The 22933-nt window shown below is 42.9% G+C and overlaps 1 protein-coding gene across 1 annotated transcript in view; it reads right to left on the bottom strand.

The window, feature by feature from the left end:
* CASR (calcium sensing receptor) overlaps nucleotides 1-22933 on the bottom strand; it is a 103149-nt gene that overhangs the window by 54281 nt on the left and 25935 nt on the right. The window contains exons 2-3 of the mRNA XM_077807354.1: nucleotides 18838-19144; nucleotides 11757-12638 (exon numbers count right to left, since the gene is read on the bottom strand). Coding sequence (XP_077663480.1) covers nucleotides 11757-12638; nucleotides 18838-19144 — 1189 coding nt within the window. The remainder of the gene's footprint in view (nucleotides 1-11756; nucleotides 12639-18837; nucleotides 19145-22933) is intronic.

Here is a 22933-nt window from a genome sequence, read left to right as displayed (position 1 = left end):
CTTAAGTTTAGTCCTTAAGAACCATGTTACAGTTCTGTTTATATGTAACCCTTCTCTTTCCATTATCTGTACTCATGCAGTACTGGGTGAATCATAGAATCATAGAATATCAGGGTTGGAAGGGACCTCAGGAGGTCATCTAGTCCAACCCCCTGCTCAAAGCAGGACCAATCCCCAACTAAATCATCCCAGCCAGGGCTTTCTCAAGCCTAACCTTAAAAATATCTAAGGAAGGAGATTCCACCACCTCCCTAGGTAACGCATGCCAGTGTTTCACCACCCTCCTAATGAAAAAGTTTTTCCTAATATCCAACTTAAACCTCCCCCACTGCAACTTGAGACCATTACTCCTTGTTCTGTCATCTGCTACCACTGAGAACAGCCTAGATCCATCCTCTTTGGAACCCCCTTTCAGGTAGTTGAAAGCAGCTGCCAAATCCCCCCTCATTCTTCTCTTCCGCAGACTAAACAATACCAGTTCCCTCAGCCTCTCCTCATAAGTCATGTGTTCCAGTCCCCTAATAATTTTTGTTGCCCTCCGCTGGACTCTTTCCAATTTTTCCACATCCTTCTTGTAGTGTGGGGCCCAAAACTGGACACAGTACTCCAGATGAGGCCTCACCAATGTCGAATAGAGGGGAACGATCACATCCCTTGATCTGCTGGCAATGCCCCTACATATACATACCAAAATGCCATTGGCCTTCTTGGCAACAAGGGCACACTGTTGACTCATATCCAGCTTCTCGTCCACTGTAACCTCCAGATCCTTTTCTGCAGAACTGCTGCCTAGCCATTCGGTCCCTAGTCTGTAGCGGTGCATGGGATTCTTCTGTCCGAAGTGCAGGACTCTGTACTTGTCCTTGTTGAACCTCATCAGATTTATTTTGGCCCAATCCTCTAATTTGTCTAGGGCCCTCTGTATCCTATCCCTACCCTCCAGGGTATCTACCTCTCCTCCCAGTTTAGTGTCATCTCCAAACTTGCTGAGGGTGCAATCCACACCATCCTCCAGATCATTTATGAAGATATTGAACAAAATCGGCCCCAGGACCGACCCTTGGGGCACTCCACTTGATACTGGCTGCCAACTATACATGGAGCCATTGATCACTACCCGTTGAGCCCAACAATCTAGCCAACTTTCTATCCACCTTGTAGTCCATTCATCCAGCCCATACTTCTTTAACTTGCTGGCAAGAATACTGTGGGAGACCGTGTCAAAAGCTTGCTAAACTCAAGGAACAACACATCCACCGCTTTCCCCTCATCCACAGAGCCAGTTATCTCGTCACAGAAGGCAATTAGATTAGTCAGACATGACTTGCCCTTGGTGAATCCATGCTGACTGTTCCAGATCACTTTCCTCTCCTCTAAGTGCTTCAGAATTGATTACTTGAAGACCTGGTGCTCCATGATTTTTCCGGGGACTGAGGTGAGGCTGACTGGCCTGTAGTTCCCAGGATCCCCCTTCTGGTAACCTTGATGTCACCATAGATAGGGAAAGCTCCGTTCTTTTTCATTACTGGCACTGTAAGGGTGCTCCATTCACTCCAGTTAAGCCTGGATATAATCCCAGAGTCTTGTAAATGCTGAAGTTCTAACTCTGCCTTTAGCTGTATCACAAAAGGCACTGGAAGACGTTTGCAAAATTTAGAAATTGCTCAAGCAAAGTTTTATTTGCTTTCATGGGCTTTAAGTTTCTCATAGCATCCTGAAAGATACCAGTTGCCTTGTACAAAAGTCTAGCTAATTTTTGTTTTGGGCTGGAATTCATAATTTTTTTTCAACCTGCAGTCATTTTATACTTTACCAGTCTTGCTGAAGCTCTCTCAGCTATTCTCTACCAAGTCGCAGAATAGGCTCTTGGCATCTGCTGTTTAGTTATATGTTACCTTCATTGTAATAAAAACCAGGAGATTGAGGATTTCCCCTGTACATGTATTTAGTAGTACTCAGATTTTTCTGCAACTTCACCTCTTCAAGTAGTCTCTACAATCCTGTGTGAAATTACAGAAATACCAGATCCTATATCAAGCTCCATTTTAACACTTAACCCTTCCACTTCTAAAGCAATCCAAATATCACTTCACTTATTGTCTGAGATGACATAACAGTCAACTACAGTTGTAGAGATGAAATAATATTCTCACTTGACTCTGTGTTGTCATGTGCAAGCTGATGAATTTGAAATCCTCTGGTATTGTCGTTGTGCTTTTTGCACTAACCTGAACATTTTCTGTGTGTGCCCCCAATTTGTTAGTTTATGCAGGGTTTGTCCTTGAACCAACTATCATTTGCATTGTGAGACTGTTTCCCACAATGAAAGCAGTCAGTGATGACATGTGGTGCCTTCTGCTTGACTAACAGTTTATTTGTTACAGATCACATGATGGTGTTACAGCTTCCTGGAATCTTTAAAGCTATCTCCACTGATACAGCATTTTCTAATTCATGCTTTAGGGTCAAATCAATCCGTCAATAGCTGGTTTTGGATTGTTTTATTTTGCTTACGACAAACCAACTGGTCCCTTAAGGCACCATTTCAATTCTCTCTGAACAGGCAGTGCTCTGTTAATTCCCTTAATCCAGTCACATATTCAGAAATTGTTTTATTTTCTTTTTGACTCCATTTAGGGATAGGCAATTTTCTAGAATTTCCACATTCTCAGTAAATGTTTTCTCTTCTAGTTTAGTTAAGCTAAGCAGCAGGTTATACATTTTAGCCCCATTACACTCAGTAAATCTGCTCCCTGTTTCTAATCAGTTATACTGTTAGTAATCATATACTCCTCCAGTTCCAGTCAGTATATACAAGGGTACAACGTCACTCAAACTTTAATTCCATCTCCTAACCCCATAAAGCCCAACCTCTGCCCCATAAGAACCCCCCTGCCATTGTATTACTTCCAGGGTAGAATCTGGAATATGGCCAGAAGCAAGGGGTGTCAAATAACCTCTCTAAAAATTTCTCTCACCACCATCTACCAATCAGAAGGGATTTCAGCACCATAGATCCTCCCCAAGAGGGGTGGAGGTCATGTGACCCCTCTAAGAACTTCTACCATCGTCCTTTACCAATTGGAGTGGGTTTCAGCCCCCTAGAACACCCCCAAGAGTGGGAGTGATCAATTAGAGAAAGTTTAGGGGTTGGTTGACCCATCCGGAAGAGCATTGTGTGCTCCCTCTAAGACAGGAGTTCTGAAACTGTGGTTTGGGACCCCTCAGAGGGTCACAAGGTTCTTACATGGAGGGTCACGAGCTGTCAGCCTCCACCCCAAACCCCACTTTGCCTCCAGCATTTATAATGGTGTTAAATATATAAAAAGTGTTTTTAATTTATATGGAGGGGTCACACTCAGAGGCTTTCTATGTGAAAGTGGTCACCAGTACAAAAGTTTGAGAACCACTGCTCTAAGGACTCCTCCAACTACACTCTACCAATCAACACAGGTTCTAGGCCTGTAGGACATGATGGGAACCGTGTACCAATCAGAATAGTTATAGCACAAGTATTTAGCTGGAAACTCCACCATCTGGAGTTTAGTGGTTGGCTGGTCAGCAGCACCATCCCTGGAAGCCCCTCGCTGTGGCGAAGAGGCCATATGTTTCAAGAAAATGTTTTCAGAAATTATGGAAATGGTGAAAGGAAACATGGCAGCCTTCACCACCCCTGTGAGAACTATGGCATTTATTTTAGCTCTGAGAGTGCTTGGTTACCTGCAAAGGAAGTGCAATATTAAAGACAGTTCTGAGGAGGAGAGAGTGGCCGAATGGAGCCCTTTAGCCCAGCCATTGCTGAATATGGCAGACCCTGACACCGAGACCCATGCGATCGTGAGTCAGACTGACTAGCGTGATGCCCATCCAATGTCTGAACCCATGGGGGAGGGTGACAAGACCTCTTCAGTGACAACATTGGATAAGGTGAACTGAGGAGATGTTGCTTAGGTAAATAGATTCTAAAAAGTGGCAGTCAAGGAGGGTGTAATGCAGTAGGATCTGACCTGAGGTTGTGTAAATCTAAAACAGGAGACTTACACCTGTTTCTGTTCTGAAAATCTTTCAACAGCTTGATGATACCTTTCTAGAAGACCCAGAGGCCCTGAACAATGTTGCATCAGAGAACAAAGATGAATCAGGCCAAACTTGTTGCTCAGCAGCAAGACAAGTTGTTCAAGAGGACATCAACCATGAAGAGGATGACAGCTATATGGTTCCATGGAAGGCACTAGGCATATAGCTAATGGCATCCATGGCATGTTGGGAGTGTAAAAGAATTAAGCAGTTTATTCTATGCATTTCTGTTTATGCTGTCCTTAATTATTGTCTTAGGGAGAAGGTTTCTGAAGATTGTGAGGGCTGTGTTATAGACACACGAGGCCAGCAGCATCATGACTGTGTCAACTGGACTTCAGAGGATATAAACTGCAAGCTTTGGGACCTCTGTGCTGACCTGTTTTTGGAAAGCTAATTAAACACAGTTATTGCCATAGGGTACGCAATGCAATGTCTGTGCTTAACCTAAGAAAATGTAGCACTAAGGGTGGTCTTGGTAAATGCTGTGCAAACTGGTAGAGACTCTGGCAGCGTTTAAACAAAATTACCAAACTGAAGGATATCCACTTATTACATTATACTGACCACCTGATCTGCACAAAAAGTTACAGAACTCTGCTGAGGAAAAAGAATATTCTAAGAAATCTAAAAGGATGAAGTTAGAGAATAGTGATGGGACAAACGTGATATAAAAATAAAATGACAGGTTTCAGAGTAACAGCCGTGTTAGTCTGACTTTGCAAAAAGAAAAGGAGTACTTGTGGCACCTTAGAGACTAACCAATTTATTTGAGCATGAGCTTTCATCGGATGCATACCACGGTATGCATCCGATGAAAGCTCATGCTCAAATAAATTGGTTAGTCTCTAAGGTGCCACAAGTACTCCTTTTCTTTTTAAAAATAAAATGTGTCATCTGTAAATGAAAATATATATTGAAAAGGTATCTGGCATATCTGTGTTTCTGTTACAAAGCTTGTGTGAGGCCTTAAATAAAATGGGGGTTTTGAAGGATCCCCAAAGGAGCTTTCAAGGGGGATTTAAAAAAAAAAAAAAAGGAGCTTCTGAGATCCTAGCTATTGTTTCTTAAAAGAAAAAAAAAGACCTATTTTACAACAAAAAGATGGAATGTTTGTAGCCAATTCAGGTTGGGAAAAAAACAACTGTGTTTAAAATAAAGCAAAAAATGTGATCATGTTTTATAGCTATATATCTCAAACCATGTCTTGAGAACAAGACAGCTGACACAAGTCCATCAATATGACTAGGGGTTCCTGGTTTAATCAATCTATTTTTTGAAATTTCTGGGGTGTGGCTTATTGTCTTCACCAAATGTGTAAACAGATGCCCCAAGTCCTTAGCATTACAGCAGAATAAGATATTATGGTTTGCAAAAGTATCAGTAAGCAGTGTTGATGAATATTCAGATTTGGGTAATCATGATGTTTTGTTCAGAGTTACAAACGTTTCAGAGTTATGAACAACCTCCATTCACAAGGTGTTCGTAACTCTGAGGTTCTACTGTAATACTTAAATAAAGCCAGTTTCGCTCCCAGAGACATCGAAAGGGAATGTTCAGGGAGGGATGCATAAATTCCACGTCTATTAGTTAAGAGCAACAGTGATCAAAACAATCTGGTAACAGACATTGAAGTTTTGTTTGAAACAAAGCAATATATTAAAGCAGATGTAAAAACCTGAGCTTTTTTTGGAGACAGACAGTCCTGTATACTTTCCTGATGATACCATAGTCAGAATTACAGACACACAACGAACAGAACGACCAAAGAACCAGGAATATGCTCTGACACCTTGAGCAACGACACCACAAAGCAGCAGAAGACCATAGACACAGCATCAAGACAGCCCAATACTCAGATACATCAAGTTAAACGACAAAGCAAAAAACACTGGTAAAAAGCAACCATGCAAACATGCCTCCAGTTCCACACTAAGCCCTGAAAAAACGATGAGTGAAAACAGAGCATGTGCTTTAGGGACCGTGAATAAAATAAACAAGGTCTGAAAGTTCACACACTACCAAAATGTTTTCTTGTGAAATATCCAATACTGTTGGCGAAATATGGTCTCTCTTTAGGGTTAGTGACAAATTTAGTTAAAGCTCTTTGTGAAAATTATGGTTCTTTGAAGAGACAGGTGATATATAGATGGCTCTGTCTTGGGGGTTGCCACACATGATCTCCAGAGGGCAAAAGACATACATAAGGCTTTAAAAAATGTGAAAGTTTTTCAAGCGTTAACCTGTAGCTCTAAACAAACATGCCTAGGCGTGAGTAACAAGGTTGTGCAGAAAAAGCAGCATAAACGGGGGCTGAATGCAAAAGGGACTGCACAGAGCTTGAGAGGAGGCAGTGTTAGGGTTAAGAACAGGGTTGCACAGCAGTTGCAGGGGAAACAAAAGGGGCAGGGGTCAGCATTTGGGGGATAAACAGACTGCTGCCAAAAAATTATGTCCAGGCTTTTTGTAAAAAAAATGTTAAAAGGTGAAAGAGGCAATAAGGAGAAAACACAAAACCAAAAAGAGAAGCCCCCAAGTAGAGGATCTCAAACGGACATGTCAGAAAATAGGATGGAGGATCTGGCCCTTATGGCCTAAGGGACGGTGGTGGCTCTAAGGGATAAATTATGAATTGCTACACTTGCTCAGCAAATGTACCTCAGGAAGGCCTAATCCTAATCTAAAAGCTTTTGAGGATGCTACCAAAATACCTTATGGGTACTGTGACAGACCCAGACCAGTTGCGTGCAGGAGTCTGGTAGAAGGCAAATATACTGGCCACTGTATGAATAGCTTTCTGTTCCCAGGGAACAATCAGGCTGCCCTAGAGCAATCAGGAACCTGCTAGAACCAATTAAGACAGGCAAGCTAATTAAGACACCTGGAGCCAATTAAGAACTTACTAGAATCAATTATGGCAGGCAGGCTAATCAGGACACCTGGCTTAAAAGGACCTCCCATCAGTTAGTAGGGGGCGCACAAGGATTGGGGAGTGAGTGGGTGTGCTGCTGGAGGACTGAGAAGTACAAGTGTTATCAAGCTTCAGGAGGAAGGGCGTGCGGTGAGGATAAAGAAGGTGCTGAGGGGAGGCCATGGGGAAGTAGCCCAGGGAGTTGTAGCTGTCATGCAGCTGATACGGGAGACGTTGTAGACAGCTGCTATCCATAGGGCTCTGGGCTGGAATCCGGTATAGCGGGTTCTCCCCATCCTGGGTTCTCCCCATCTCCCCAACAACCTATCTGACACAGGAGGAGTTGACTTGGTCTGTGAGAGACACCAGAGGGGAAGGTCTGATTTGCAAAGGGATCTGGTCTGTTCCTGAACCACTAGGTGGGACAACAGAGACTGCGGAGATTGTTCTCCATTTCCCCCATGCTGGCCAGTGATGAGGTTAGCTGAGTGAACGGCAGATTTGAGCCTCGAGCAAAAGTGGCCAAACTGAAAACTGCCATGAACCTCTGAGGCGAGCAAATCTGCCAAAAAGCGCAGGACCTACCAAGGCAGAGGAGGAATTTTGTCACCGAACCTAGGGATGGATTTAAATGCTTCTACAAGAGAGGCTTACAGATTAAGAACTGGGCTTTTCCCTCATGATTATGGCTTATACTTTGAAAAGTACAACAGCAGGGTGTAAAAAGCAATGAATTATCATCAGACCCTTTTTTAACAACCAAAGCTGCTGACCGAAAACATGTCTAGCTACATGAAGAGACACCTGGCCCTTTTAAAATTACTTAGCAAATCACCACAGCAAAGGAAAGATATCCTGTGTTCAGCCTCTGATGATTTAATAGTGACCATTTCAGAAATAGCACTCAGCACCTTAAAAGAAAACATCCCTTTGACACAAAATCAAGTGTGTGCAGAAAATGAGACACAATTTTATCAAAACTCTCTGTAATAAAAGGGTCTCTTTTAAAAGAAAGAAGCATCTCATGAAACAGGCTGGGGCATTTATCGGACCTCTGTTAAGTTTTGTTATTCCTCTGATAATGGGGCATCAAAACATAAGAATGGCCCTACTGGGTCAGACCAAAGGTCCATCTAGCTCAGTATCCTGTCTTCCGACAGGGGCCAGTGTTCCAGAGGGAATGAACAGAACAGGTAATCATCAAGTGATCCATCCCGTCGCTCATTCCCAGCTTCTGGCAAACAGAGGCTAGGTACACCATTCCTGCCCATCCTGGCTAATAGCCATTGATGGACCGATCCTCCATGAATTTATCTAATTCTTCTTTGAACCCTGTTATGGTCTTGGCCTTCACAACATCCTCTGGCAAGGAGTTCCACAGGTTGACTGTGCGTTGTGTGAAGAAATACTTAATTTTATTTGTTTTAAACCTGCTGCCTATTAATTTCATTTGGTGACCCCTAGTTCTTGTGTTATGAGAAGTAGTAAACAACACTTCCTTATCTACTTTCTCTACACCAGTCATGATTTTATAGACCTCAATCATATCTCCCCTTAGCCGTCTCTTTCCCTTTATTTTTGCTGCCAAGAAGGCTAACAGCATTTTGGGCTGTAAAAGTAGGAGCAATGCCAGCAGATCGAGGGGCATCATCATTCCCCTCTATTCGGCATTAGTGAGGCCTCATCTGGAGTACCGTGTCCAGTTTTGGGCCCCACACTACAAGAAGGATGTGGAAAAATTGGAAAGAGTCCAGCGGAGGCAACAAAAATGATTAGGGGGCTGGAGCACATGGAGAGGCTGAGGGAACTGGGATTATTTAGTCTGCAGAAGAGAAGAATGAGGGGGGATTTGATAGCTGCTTTCAACTACCTGAAAGGGGGTTCCAAAGAGGATGGATCTAGACTGTTCTCAATGGTAGCTGATGACAGAACAAGGAGTAATGGTCTTAAGTTGCAGTGGGGGAGGTTTACGTTGGATATTAGGAAAAACTTTTTCACTAGGAGGGTGGTGAAGCACTGGAATGGGTTACCTAGGGAGGTGGTGGAATCTCCTTCCTTTGAGGTTTTTAAGGTCAGGCTTGAGAAAGCCCTGGCTGGGATGATTTAGTTGGGGATTGGTCCTGCTTTGAGCAGTGGGTTGGACTAGATGACCTCCTGAGGTCCCTTCCAACCCTGATATTCTATGATTCTATGAAAGGCAAAGCAATTAAAACTGATACAAGTAAATACTTTTTTTTACACAGCACATAATTAAACTGTAGAGTTTACTGCCACAAGATACAGAGTCCAGAAGTTTACGCTGAGGCTAATGGAGCCAAGACTTCTTAGGAGGAACACTGTCTTATCAACATACCACTTTGCCAGTGGTTTGAGACACTATAATCATCTGTTATCTTCATCTTGAGCTCCTGTTATCTAGGAGCCATCTTGGTATAGTGGCTCCTAAACACCTTCTTGGCTCTGTCATCACAGATCACCTTGGTACTCAGAAACCCTTTAACTAAGTGAAAGAGGAGATGGTGAGAGCCAATAGCCGAAGCACCATTGTGTATTGGATTGATTCTGGCATAAAGGTTTTCTTGAATCTTATGTTGTGGCTGTGCAGAGGGTAAAGAAAGTTTTCTTCACCGGCACTACAGCATGTGTGAAATCCTCATCAGAGTAACCTTTCTGAGTGGTAACAAGCCATGTTAACCCAGGCTCTTTACACCTTGTGACAGAGATGAGAGTTAGTCACTATGAAGGGTTTACACACTATTTTTTGGATAAGGTAGCACAGATCCTGACTGAGCTGTCTTTGTCCATGGAAATGAAATTGGGTTTTGGGAGGAAAGTACAAATTTCTCTCAGCTTTGAGATGCTCCCTAGGGCTCTGAAGATGTTGGGGGATGTATCTATGTGAGCTGAAGCCATTTCCCTTGTGACTGGTGAAAACCTGTAGGGAGATGCTGAGGCAATACTTGATCTGGAGTACACAAATCACACACCTGGCATTTAGTGCTATTCAGGTGAGGTCAAAATGAATTTTTTAAAAAAGGCACAAATATCAAATAATGCCAATGGCCACCACCACATAATGGTTGTCATTTTAAATATACTTTAATATATAGCTTCACCCACTTGTCGGCTCCCGCTGCATCCTCCAACCCTTCCCAAACTCTCTGCTTTATCCCCCATCTACTCTTTCCTTCTGCCAAGTTCTCTTCTCCATGATAAATATTGATACCTACTATTCTTATCTAGCATCCTTCGCTAAGTGCTGTAGCTATTTTTCAGCATCTGACAAATCCTCCAAAAGTGGATTTATTGCCTTCTTTCCTATAATCTATTTAACAAATATCACATATTTCTGAATACATTATTTTTATGCATACTTTGTTTTTTATTCTCCTAGTTTACAGAGTTGAAAGAATCATTTTCAAATATATATTAATTTTGCGACATTTGTACAGACATATTTGTGCAGCTCTGACAGCCAGTCTGGCAGAAAGGCATTGAAAGACAGATGCCTCTGGGGTTATGTCTACACTGCAGTTAGACCCCGCAGCTCGCCCATGCCAGCTGACTCAGGCTTGCGGGGCTCAGGTTAAGGGGCTGTTTAACTGCAGTGTAGACATTCAAGCTTGGGTTAGAGTTCAGGCTCTAGTACCATGAGAAGTCAAAAGATCTCCTTAAATTCAGGGGAGTTCTGATTCCAGAGGTGTTTGGATCCAAGCTTTTGATTCAGGCTACAGCTGGGCAAAAAGTATTTGCGGAATAAAATGTTGGCATATGGGGTGGGGGACTTTAAAAACATTACCATTTTTGAAAATATATTTGATATTAGAAAATATTGAATTTGATATTAGAATGTTGAATATCACAGCCAAACATCTGGCAGCATCTGGAGTATTTGCGAAGTATCAGAGAATAAAATTAATTGCCTGAGTCAGTGGTCCCAAAACTGTGGGATGCACGTCCCTAGCAGGCAGAGCAGGACCAAGGCCAGTCCCCACAGGGGGCAGGGAGGCAGCACCACCCAGCCCTGCTTTGGCCCCCACTCTGCTCTAGCCCTGTCCCAAGCTGTGGCCCCAGCTCCCAGCTGCAGCTCCACTCCTGGCCCCAACCCCGCCCCCATCTGCAGCCTCGGCTCCTGGCCTGGCCGCAACTCCAGCCCCACCCCTCTTACCCCTGTCCGCACCCAGCCCCCGCCCACCCAGGATCCATGGCCCCACTCCTGGCCCCGGCTCCTGACCACAGCTCCCAGGGTTGGGGGGCACAGACAGGGTAGCAGGGGGTGCAGTGTGAAAAGTTTGGAGACCACAGGCCTAAGTATCACAGTGGGAAGAATACATCTATTGACTATGTAAATTTGACCAAATCTTTCAGATCCATTTTAAAGTTTTGTAAATTCACAGATACGAAAAGACTTGAATGTTGAAACAAACCAAATGCCTAGTATTTGCTAAATAGTCGCAAATTATTTTCCTCCAGGATTCAACATTCTCTAGTTTGGGCCTATATCTAATTAGGACATTGGGATCAAACTTAAAATTTGGCTGGTAGGCAAAAATGCTATAGGATTGCAAAAGACATAGAAATTGACTGAGAAAGTCAACTCCAAAATGTGTTATTGCTTACTTATTTTCTCAGATTCCCTTCTCTTCCCAGTCCCAGATTGTCAAAGGCACCCTTTCCCAGGACAGCAATGGAGAGATCCTGTCCAGTTTGGTCTCTATTCTATGGATATACATACATAGGCACTCTTTATACTGAAAGTAAGACTTACCTGCCATGCCTCAACCTTCTTAATGTCTGCACATGATCCATTGGTGAAGAGGCCTTTTCCAGGGGTACATGTGTATATATCCTGCAAAGCATGGGCAATAGAATACACTGCCAAGTACACATTATAAGATATCCGCAGGTGAGTGTAGTCCATGTATGGTGTCTCTACATTGGTGATGTTCTCCTCCCCTGTGCAAGGGGGACGGAAGGCAGCTGTGCTATTTCCAACTCCACTTCCTTCTTCATGGCCCTTGTGGAAGGAGGCTGAAGCTGGGAGATTCTTGGACCCTTCTGGGAGGTAGCAGTTAAAGGTCTCCTCCCAAAACTCCTTGGCAAAGCCATTGTTGGTGGATTTCTTGGGATGCACTTTCTGTAGAAACTCACGAAAGCCTGGGATCTGCCCTGCCTTCAGTGCAAACCCAATGGTACCTCCAATGACATGGAAGAACTCTGGCATGGCTATCAGGGAAGAGCTGGCCCAAGCCTCACTTGCCAGCCAGATCCTGCCAGTTATGTTACGCCTGACTATCTCCTTGATGAGGGGTTCAAGGTCTGGTCCACTGGAGAAGACAACAATCACTTTAGCAGTGGAGTTCTGGATGACCTCCACCACTTGCTGGATCTCCTCCTCCACTGAGTACTGGGAGATGAGCTCACTGAAATCAATGCAGATGTCCCTTTCCTCTGCCTCCTCCCGAAACTTCTCAATCCCTGGCCGACCATAGTCATCATCAGCTGCAATTGTTCCCACCCAGTTCCAGCGGAAGTACTCAATGATATCTGCCATTGCAGTGGCCTGGTGCTCATCATTGGGGATCGTGCGGAGGAAAGACTTGAACTGGTTTTTGTTGCTCAAAAGTCGGCTGGATGAGGCATAACTGACCTGTAGGAGGACAGGGAGCAAGCAGTATGGCTCATTAAGTAAGCTGTATGAAGATAAATTGCCTAGTCTTGTTTTAGGGTCACCATCTCGATGCGTAATCTGAGATGGCGATGCTCAGCCAGCCACTTATGCTTGGGCATTTACAGTGCCTGAAATTACATTTTCAGATGGAAACTGAAATGTGGGTATGTTCTTGTGGTAATAAATGACTTGCAGAAATGTGTGCTCAGTGTGTCCCTAGCTCTCAGGGAGCTAGATAAGTGGGGCAGACATATGTACACCTCATTGGTCAGAGATCTGGGGAAATGGGGCAGAAATACGTAGACACACAGACAGGGGGAAATGGATAGAGATGTGTGCCACTGGCAGATCACACAAGCAAGTCTCTGCACTTCTTGCCAAATCTGGAAAAACAAGAACTTGTCATTAGAGTAAACTAAGAATGTATATATCAATTCAGATAAAATACAAATGCTCCCTCCCTGAATGTGACATCTACAGACTTCCATTATCATCACAACCTCAGCTACATCACTGGCCTCCTGAAGTCCTTCCTCCACTCCCTTCTCCTTGCATTCCATTAAGCAGACTTAGCCATGAGCCATCAGATCTCCATGCGATACCATCGCCAACTATTATTTCAGTCTCGGTGCAAGAAGTGCGTGAGAAATCAGAAATGACATGGACCTGTGGATAGTATTAAATAGTTTATTTCGTATTAAACTATTTATTAAATAGTTTATTCAAAATATCCATGGTCAATCTCAAAAAAGCAGCAGTGTGGTAATTATGCAGGCAAAGTTACTGAATCCATGGTCACGGTGCATTGAGTTTTGCAATTAAAGTGGAATTTCAATTTTTTTGTTAGGGCTGCAAACAAATGTTTTTTCCTAACGAAATTTGTATCACTTACTCTTAGGGGATAGATTAAATCTTCTAGAAACTTAGAAGAAAAAACATTGACTAATATAGGGATTTGAAAGAATTGAAAATTACTCCTCTGAAATTTCAGGACTAATGTCTAATTTTTCTGAGGACTCCGTCTAATGTACAAATGGCTTTGCTTTAGCATTTCAGACTTTGAAAGATGAAAAAAACCCACATAAAATCTGATTTTTATTCATCTAAAAGAATTTAAGAACAAAAGCCCAGGTACACAAAGGTGCATAAGCACCTAAAGCCCAGACGTAGTTGAATAAGACTGTGCTTTAGGATCCTAAATCCCAGTTTTAGGCTTCACTGTGATCCACAAAACTCCTTCCATATGCTGTAGGTGTCAAAGTTTTCGCAGTAAAAGTTCCCTAGGTGCCTACATTCCTGCCTCTGGGCATGCCTCACTCAAGGTGTCCAAACACCAATCTCCTGCCTAAGCCCCAGAGCGATCCATGAACTGGGGAAAGACAGGCAGAGGAGCACCTATCTTGCATGCAAGGCCTGATCTGACAGCTGTGCTCAGAGGCCACCTACCGGATCAGGTCCCATTCAAAATTTGGCAGGAAAAGGGTCTGAGATGGTGGCGGTGCCCGGTGGTTAGAACACTCACCTGGGATGTGGGAGACCCAGGTTTGATTCCCCCATCTCTGCCTAAGGGGGAGAAACGATTTGAACAGGGGTCTCCCACTGCTTAGGAGAGTGTGCTAAACACTGAGATATTTTGTGGTGAGAGTTTTCTCAACCTCTTCTGTTGAAGCTGTTTCATTGCAGAAAATACTTAAAGAGTCATTGGGCCAGAGAGCGAGAAAGAGAATGACTCTGTCGCCTGGTGGCTAGGGCACTGAGCTGGGAGACCCGGTGTCCCCTCTTCCAGTGATTCTCTAATTATTTATACGCAGTGGAACAACTTCAATAGGAGAAACTGAGAAAGTCCCACATCAGAATATCCATACCTGCGCAGCGACAGCATGCACCTGAGAGGTTCGAATCCTTTCCCCCCCTTAGGTAGAAGGTTGACCTGAACGTGGGTCTCTAATATCCCAGGCGAGTGCTCTAACCACTGGGCTAAAAGCTAGCAGGTGGGCACCTCTACAACCACTTGCTGTTTTGTGTGGAGTGAGGCAGGTGCCTAAGTTATAAGACTCCAGGAGAGGGGCTCCTGATTGTAAATCACACGCAGAGACACACACCTATCTCTGTGAAAGGGGCAGGCTTTGGATTCCCACTGGCTAGCTTAGGCAGCTCCCTGCGTAACGTGCTTGCTTTTGTGGATCACATTTGAAGATGCCTATTTCTCCCCATTCATTGCATAGGGAGTCTAGGTACCTAAGCTGGCTTTGTGGATCACAGTCCTGTTCCTGTGATTTTTCTAGCACTATTGTTTCTTACTATTTCTTTTGCAAAAGCAGATAGATTAAAAAATGCCTTATGTTGATGCGTAAAATTTTGCACGCTAAAATGCTGGCATTTAAAATTTTAGATGTCAACTCTTCTGAGAGAGAAAAGAAAGAGCCTGACTAGCAAAGAATATTCCCAGCACTGCCCACCCTCAGGTTTATAGAAGAGATGCTCCTCTTTTGAAGACCTTAACACCTTCTAAAGTGAGTCGGGGGTACAGGAGAGGAGTCCCATGCCGGCACACCTCATAAGGTACTCAGGAGCTGAGCTCTTTTTCTGTTACTTTTAGGTCTGCAGGACAAGAGCTGCCCTTCTGTTCACTTTGGAAGGTGCTAAGAAGGGGAGTTCCTCTGTGCAATTCCAAAGAGCTACACCTTATACCACTGATGGCAAGCAAAGAATCAGTTTCAACATGTTTGTATTTATTAAGTTGGCAGAGTTTGACTGATGAAGTCTAATTATTCCTTAACTTTTTTAGGGTTTTTCCTTTGTATTATGCATTTTTTTTAATTAAAGATAATCTGAAGTTGCCAATTCTCTCTGCATAACATCTCTAAGATATAGCCTTCCTTATCCACACAAAACGTTAAGAGTCTCATCAAAGCTCTCTCATCATCTAACATCTCAACTACTGAAAATATCCTTCCCTCTGGCCTTGACAAAAACAATCTTTCCCCCACTCATATTCTGAATAGTCAGAATGCTGCTGCAAAGACCATTTTCCTAGCCTTTCCTTGCTTTGACCATGTCACCGCTCACCTTTGCATCCCTCCACTGGCTCCCCTTTCTCTATCACATCAAACATGAGTTGCTTGTCTTCACTTTCAAGGGCCTTCACAGCCTATTCCCCACCACCTATCATCCCTCATTCAGTATCAAGAAGTTGATTTCTGTCTCTGATAGACCCTTAATGCCTCCACTGCCCACTTGTTAAATTTTCAAACAAACATCTTCGTGCTTTCTCCCATGCTGCCCCACACACTTGGGACATGCTCTAATTAACCACCCACAAAGCTGCTTAATTGTTTTCCTTCAAATCCCTACTCAAAACTCTTCTGTGCTGTGATGCCTACAAAACACTTGTTAGACTGTTATTGTGGAGAGATCACTGCCTATCATGCCGACCAATACTGTCTCAAGCAAAGACCAATACTGTCTCATTATTTCCTTGTACTCCTCCATCAGTCTATATCCATCTATTGTCTGTTGTCTTATCCTCTGATTATAAGTTCCTTGGGGCAGGTCTGTCTTTTTGTTCTGTGTCTGTACAGCACCTAACACAATGGAGTCCTGGTCTATGACTAGAGCTCCTAGGCATTAGGGTAATACAAATAATAATGGTCTTTCTACACAGGGACCCACAAGGGTGGGGGAGGTACAAGCATAACTGATGGATATAAAACTTCACCGTTTGAGCACTTGGCACAGAGAAGGAGGCCCTATTTAGTAGAATAGTTCTGTTCTGCGCAGGAGACTGATGACCGCCACACACAGGAAGGACTTGCACTAGACAGAGGACAGGAAGGACTCTGCCCAGCCTGAAATGCGATGAACACTGGGCTCCCAGAAAGGGTGAGCTAAGCTCTGACTAGGGGAACCTGTGTCTCAGGATTTTTGTTATTTTCAAAAATCTGTAACTGTCAAGCATTTTAAGAGTAAAGTCACTGTGATTAAGAAATCTCTTTGTTACGCCTGGGTTCCTTACTTTCCTGCCACATTGTCCCTGAAGCGATTAAATGAGTAAGCCAAAGAGTCCAGACAAGAGGGCATACATAAGCAGCTGGGCGGGGGGGTGGGGGGAGGTGTGGCAGGAGGACTGACTGGTTTCAGGTTATTGAGCAGCTGGACAACAGCATCCCAAAGAAGGCTGCAGACAAGAGGCCTGAGCCTGGGCGTGTGCCCTACAGTCTCAGAGCTAGAAATAGTGACTAGACTCTACACAAACTCCTTTGGCTTGGAAGCACTTGGGGCCCAATTATTTAATCCACTAGCAACAGGCTGGTAACTGTATAGTGAGGTTATGGGACCAGTTTCTAACAGCTGACATGCACCTCATTTTAGGTCACACTATTTATTGACTGAAAAGTCATCTCTGAAGGAAGATCAGATGGGCAAGAAGATATTTATATTTGTGCTAAAGTACTCAAGTGTAAATGTTATGCTAAAACTTTATGTTGTAATGCACATATTATAAACCAAATTTTAATTCCATAAACGTTTGTTGTAATGACAGCAGAGTTTGTATAAGACTGTGTAGCAAGATACATGATGAGATTTAATAGCTTTTGTTTATTTAAGGCCTGGGTTAGTTTTTGAATGACTATGAATTCCCACTATTTATAACAATGAATGGTCATTGGGCCACAAAAAGATAGAGAAAATGATTCTATAGAGTGTGTGGCTGGGGGAGGGCACTCACCTAGGATGTGGGAGACCTAATTTCAAGTCCCTGATCCAATGACCATTTAATTATTTATAAATAGTGGAAAAGCTTCAGCAGAACAGACTGAGGAAATCCCACACTAAACTGTCCTATAGCCCAGTGGCTCAGGCACTTTCCTGAGACTCAAGAGACTCAAGTTCAAATACCTTTGCCTCATCGGGGGTGGGGTGGGTGGGGGGGATTGAAGCCAGGTCTCCCAGAGCAGTGCCTTAAGCACTGGTCTAAAAGTTAGAAAGAGGGCACCTCTTGCTCCTCCATTTATTTTTGAAACTAGTCTTCCTTTGCTTCTGTTAAAAACACCCAAAACTGAAAGTAAAAATTTTGAGTTGAATTGAAACAAAATAGTTTGTTTGGACTCTGTGTGAATTATTTTCCACGTTTTCAACCAGCCAAAAATGATGAAAAATGTATTGTTCAGTTTGACACAAAATGAACCTTTTTTTGATTTTTAAGAAGTGCCAGCAAACCAAAAAATTCACCAAGCTATAGCAATGAGCCAGTTGTCTATAGTGAATGGCAACTGCAAATGATTTATTTGAACTAATGGTATTCAGGGAACTAAATCACTGAAGAGAATGTCAGTGAGATATGTATCTGGTAATCATAGGTTCTGTCTACTCCAGATTGCTTGTGGCTGGAAGTTGTTTCCATCTGTTGGCATCTTGGTGGCCTTGGCTTTATGAAATGAGTTGGATGCATTTCAATCCAATTCCCAGCAGCACAAATGTTCACATCACAAACAAACAATGCAATTTGTAGTAACTGACCTTGTTGGCAGTCTCAACAGACAGGTAAAGGAAAGAATGGACTGAACTCCTTTTGTGCTTCTAAAGGTGGTCCTGCTAGGGCAGGGCTAGGGCGAATTGGCAGAGAGTGGCAAATGGAAGCTTGCGGTGCCATTGCCCAAGGCTGTACCTATTCAGTCAGTACACACAGACCTGGCAATTCTGGAGAGTGAAATATAGCACATTTCACCAACAAAAATACTGAGTCCTCCGTGACACAAAATATTTATGAAAGGAATAGGTTGTGTCACATCATATAAATTGACCAGGTTGTACTGTTATGTTATTGTAAATGTCTGTGTGAGTCACATAAGGGTTCTGTCCATCTCATGGCACTTTGAGGGCCTATTTGTACTACAAGTCCTTACCAAGAAAGCTTACAGTTAGGCCCTCCATGCTAAAACTGTTTTTGTCTATATTGGAGAAAGGACTAAAAGGAGCCAAGATCACATTAGGTTGTAATACAATTCCTGAACATGACTCAGTAGATTTGTTTTTCTGTCCACACTACAAACAATTAGCTATTTTACAAAATAGTTTCACCTAACTTTGCCCTGGCCTGGTTAGTCTGTAGAGTAGACAGGCCAGGCCCTAAGATCTAACCACCTTGTAAGCTAAATAAGAGAAAAATATGCAGTACCTGAGGTATGTAAAAGAGTCCCAGCAGATTGGCCACTGCAGTGGAGATCCCAGAGCCGGTTGCCCCCACTACTGCAATAGTAGAAGGAATGTGGTCTGAGCAGTTGCAGAACTCATCCAGGTTCAGGGAGTCTATCTTGTTCTGGGCCACAAAACTCAGTGTGGCCTCCAGGGCTTTGGAGACAGTGTTGCAGGTATCAAATATCCTGTATCCCAAGGTCATGTTTGGAAGGAGGGTCGGGCTACTGTTTATTTCCTCTATGGCAAAGATCATAGCCTGCAACCACCGGAAACCTCGGAAATTATACCTACAAATGAGCAAGAAATAAAAATAAGAGAGTGGGAGGTAGAGAAAGAGAGGGGGAGACAGTGTACGGATGAGAAAGAGAGAGAGAGAAAGCAAGTGCATATTAGATATAGTGAACAAGAGAGCATGTGAGCAACAGATTGAGAGATTTTGTGTGTGTGTGTGCATGCGTGAGAGAGAGAAAGAGAGCGCGAATTGGAGGTTTTAGATATGAAAACCAAAAGCACAGTATAGTGTGAAGAGCCCAGTCTTACATCCTATTGTATTTAATGGAAAGTTTTGCTATTGACTTCAGTAGGTGCAGGAAAAGGTCCCTGGAAAAGATGGGCCTAAATTGCAAGATTTGGATCAAGATTTCAAACTCACATATTTGGGAGTGGGTTGGATTTGAAGATCTGGTTCTCATCCAGAGCTGGCTGTGGATTTCTAACACCCCCACCTTCCCCCCCCCGCCCTGGAGTCTGGGGAAGATGAAGGAGATCAGGTCTGAAGTGCTGCTTGGTATCTCTTGTACCTTGGAGACCTGACCAGATACAAAATAATTACTTAGTCCCCAGATCTAACTTGGGTACATATGGGAAGAGATCCTTCAAGAGGGTGATCCTTGCTCACACTTACAAGATTGAAAGGCCTATCAGATTTGGGGACAAGATCAAATTCCTTCCTGACCAGAGACCTGTGGTTTTACTCCTGATCAAGTCATGAACAGGGATCACCTTTGGGGTCAGGTGGATGTATTCCATTGCAGGGAGTGAACCTCGATTTTCCTGAAGCTCAGTCTTTTTGTATGTTTATAAACCTTTATAAATGTTATATCCACTAACTATCACGCAAGCACTGTAATTATTACCAGGCATTCACCTCACAAACATTGAATGGATTGCCCCTCGCAACACCCATGCAAAATAGGTCAGTATCAATCTGCCTGTTTTACAAATGGAGAAACGGATGCACAGAGAGGGGAAGTGATTTTCAAGTCTACAGAAAAAACAGGAATAGTGTGTAAATTTTCAAAAGTGCCAAAGTGGGATTTATTCTCCCAAGTGTCTGACTTTTGAAAATAGGATATAGGCTCCTAAATCACTTAGATGGTTTTGAAAAATTTAACAAGAATACAGAAGTCCTGGGTCCCAGTCCAGTGCTTCAACTACAGTCTTCCTCTGTTATAATGATCAGGGCAGTTGCCTTTAGATAGGAGCTCAGAACCTCGCAAGTAGATCTTGGCAGGGAACTCCACGACTCATGGATATTTAAGGAGTGCCTCATCAGATTGCTGCTGCCACTCTGCTCTGGAATGGCAAAGCCGTATTTCAGGACTGCTTTTCAGCTCTGGACTGAGGTTCCACAGTGACATACACTGACAATCAGAAATGGGCATCAGGGCACTAGGAATTCAGGTCTGGAGTGTCACCTTGGGGTGGAGTGAGCATTATCCCTGTGATGTGCTAAACTTGCTAATTGAAAACATTCAGAACATAAGAACAGCCATACTTGATCACACCAAACATCCATCTAGCCCAGTATGCTGTCTTATGACAGTGGCCAATGCCACATGCGTCAGAGAGAATGACCAGAACAGGTAATCATCAAGTGATCCATCCCCTGTCACCCATTCCCAGCTTCTGGCAAACAGAGGCTGGGTACACCATCCCAGCCCATCCTGGCTAATAGCCATTGATGGACATATCCTCCGTGAACTTATCTAGTTCTTTTCTGAAGCCTGTTATAGTCTTGGCCTTCACAACATTCTCTGGCAAAGAATTCCCTTTTAAATTATTTTTTAAAGAGGACTTTTCCAGAATTGACACTAGTAAAGGATGACCTAACTTGAACCTGACTGGATCAGGCTGCATGACTACAAGGTAGGCCTCACACATGATCTGTCAAAGATCTTGGAGGGAGGTGCTGCCAGGCTTAGGGAAGGTCTATACTTAAAATGCTGCATCAGCACAGCTGCAGCTGCGCCACTGTAACACTTTGAAGTCACTCTTACACCGACGGGAGAGATTCTCTTATCAGCATATTTAATCCAGGAGAGGCAGTAGCTATGACGACAGGAGAAGCTCTCCAGCCGACATAGCATGGCCTGCTCCATGGATTACGTTGGTATCACTACATCGCTCAAGGATGTGGATTTTTCACATCTCTGAGCAACGCAGTTATACCGATATAAGTCTGTAGTGTAGACCTGGCCTGAGTAAGTGAAGAGAAGACAGCTATAAATAAACAAATAAATAATTTCAAATTGAAGAAAGGGGAAGCTGATAGTAATGAAAATAAATGAGAAGCTTGGAATTGTAGAAAATTGATAAGGGAAGCAAAGGGACACAAGGAGAACTCTATGACCAGCAGAGTTAAGAATAGTAAGGAGATCTTTAAGTATATTAAGAACAAAAAAAATCCTAACAATGGTATTGGACCAGTACTAGATAGAAATATTGGAATTGTCAATAATAACACAGGAAAACCAGAAGGGTTCAATAAGTATTCCTGTTCTGTATTTGTGAAAAAGACAGATGATATGGTCATATCACATGATGCTAACAATACTCTTTCCATTCCAACATTGTATCATAAAGATATTAAATTGCAGCTATTAAAGCTACACATTTTTTAATTGGCAGGTCTGGATAATTTGCATGCGAGAGTTTTAAAAGATTTGGCTGAAGAGTTTGCTGGACTGCTAATGCTAATTTTCCACAAGTCTAGGAACACTGTGGAAGTTCCAGAAGACTGGAGGAAAGCGAGTGTGACAATATATAAAAAGGGTAAAAAGGATCACCTGGGTAATTATAGACCTGTCAGTCTGACATTGATCCTGGGCATGATAACAGAGCAACTGACATGGGCCTCGATTTATAAAGAATTAAAGGAAGGTAATAAAATTAATGCCAATCAATATGGGTTTAGGGAAAATAGATACTGTCAAACTAACTTGATACATTTTTTATGAGACAACAAGTTTGACTGATAAGTGAATTGATGTAATAGATTTCTGTTAGGCAATTGACTTGGTACCGCATGACATTTTGCTTAAAAACCTAGAATGATATGAAATTAACATGGCACACATTAAATGGATTAAAAACTGGCTGATAGGTCTCAAAATATAATTATAAACAGGGAATCATTATCAAGCATGTGTGTTTCTAGTGGGGTCCTGCAGGTGTTTGTCCTTGGGCCTATGCTATTTAACATTTTTATTAAAGACCTGGAAGAGAATATAAAATCATCACTGATAAAGTTTACAGATGAGACAAAAATAAAAATAAAGAAAACAGGTCACTTATGTATAGCAATCTGTCTCACTTGGTAAGCTGGGCGCAAGCAAACAATATGAATTTTAGTATGGCTAAGTGTAAACGTATTCATCTAGGATCAAAGAGTGTAGGCCATACTTACAGTATGGGGTATTCTATCCTGGGAAGAGGTGATTCTGAAAAAGATTTGGGGGTCATGGTGGATAATCAGCTAAGAATAAGTTCCCAGTGCGATGCTGTGGCCAAAAGGGCTGATGCAATCCTTGGATACATAAAATGAGGATTCTCAAGTAGGAGTAGAGAGGTTATTTTACCTCTGTATTTGGCACTGGTGCAACCGCTGCTGGAATACTGTGTCCAGTTCTGGTGTCCACAATTCAAGAAGCATGTTGATAAATTGGAGTGGGTACAGAGATGAGCTACGAGAATGATTAAAGAATTGGAAAACATGCCTTATAGTGGTAGACTCAAAGAGCTCAATCTATTTAGCTTAACAAAGAGAAAGTTAAAGGGTGACTTGATCACACTTC

Source organism: Eretmochelys imbricata, chromosome 1 (assembly GCF_965152235.1).
Source record: "Eretmochelys imbricata isolate rEreImb1 chromosome 1, rEreImb1.hap1, whole genome shotgun sequence".
Classification (NCBI taxonomy): Eukaryota; Metazoa; Chordata; order Testudines; family Cheloniidae; genus Eretmochelys; species Eretmochelys imbricata.
This window is presented reverse-complemented; position numbering and strand designations above follow the sequence as displayed.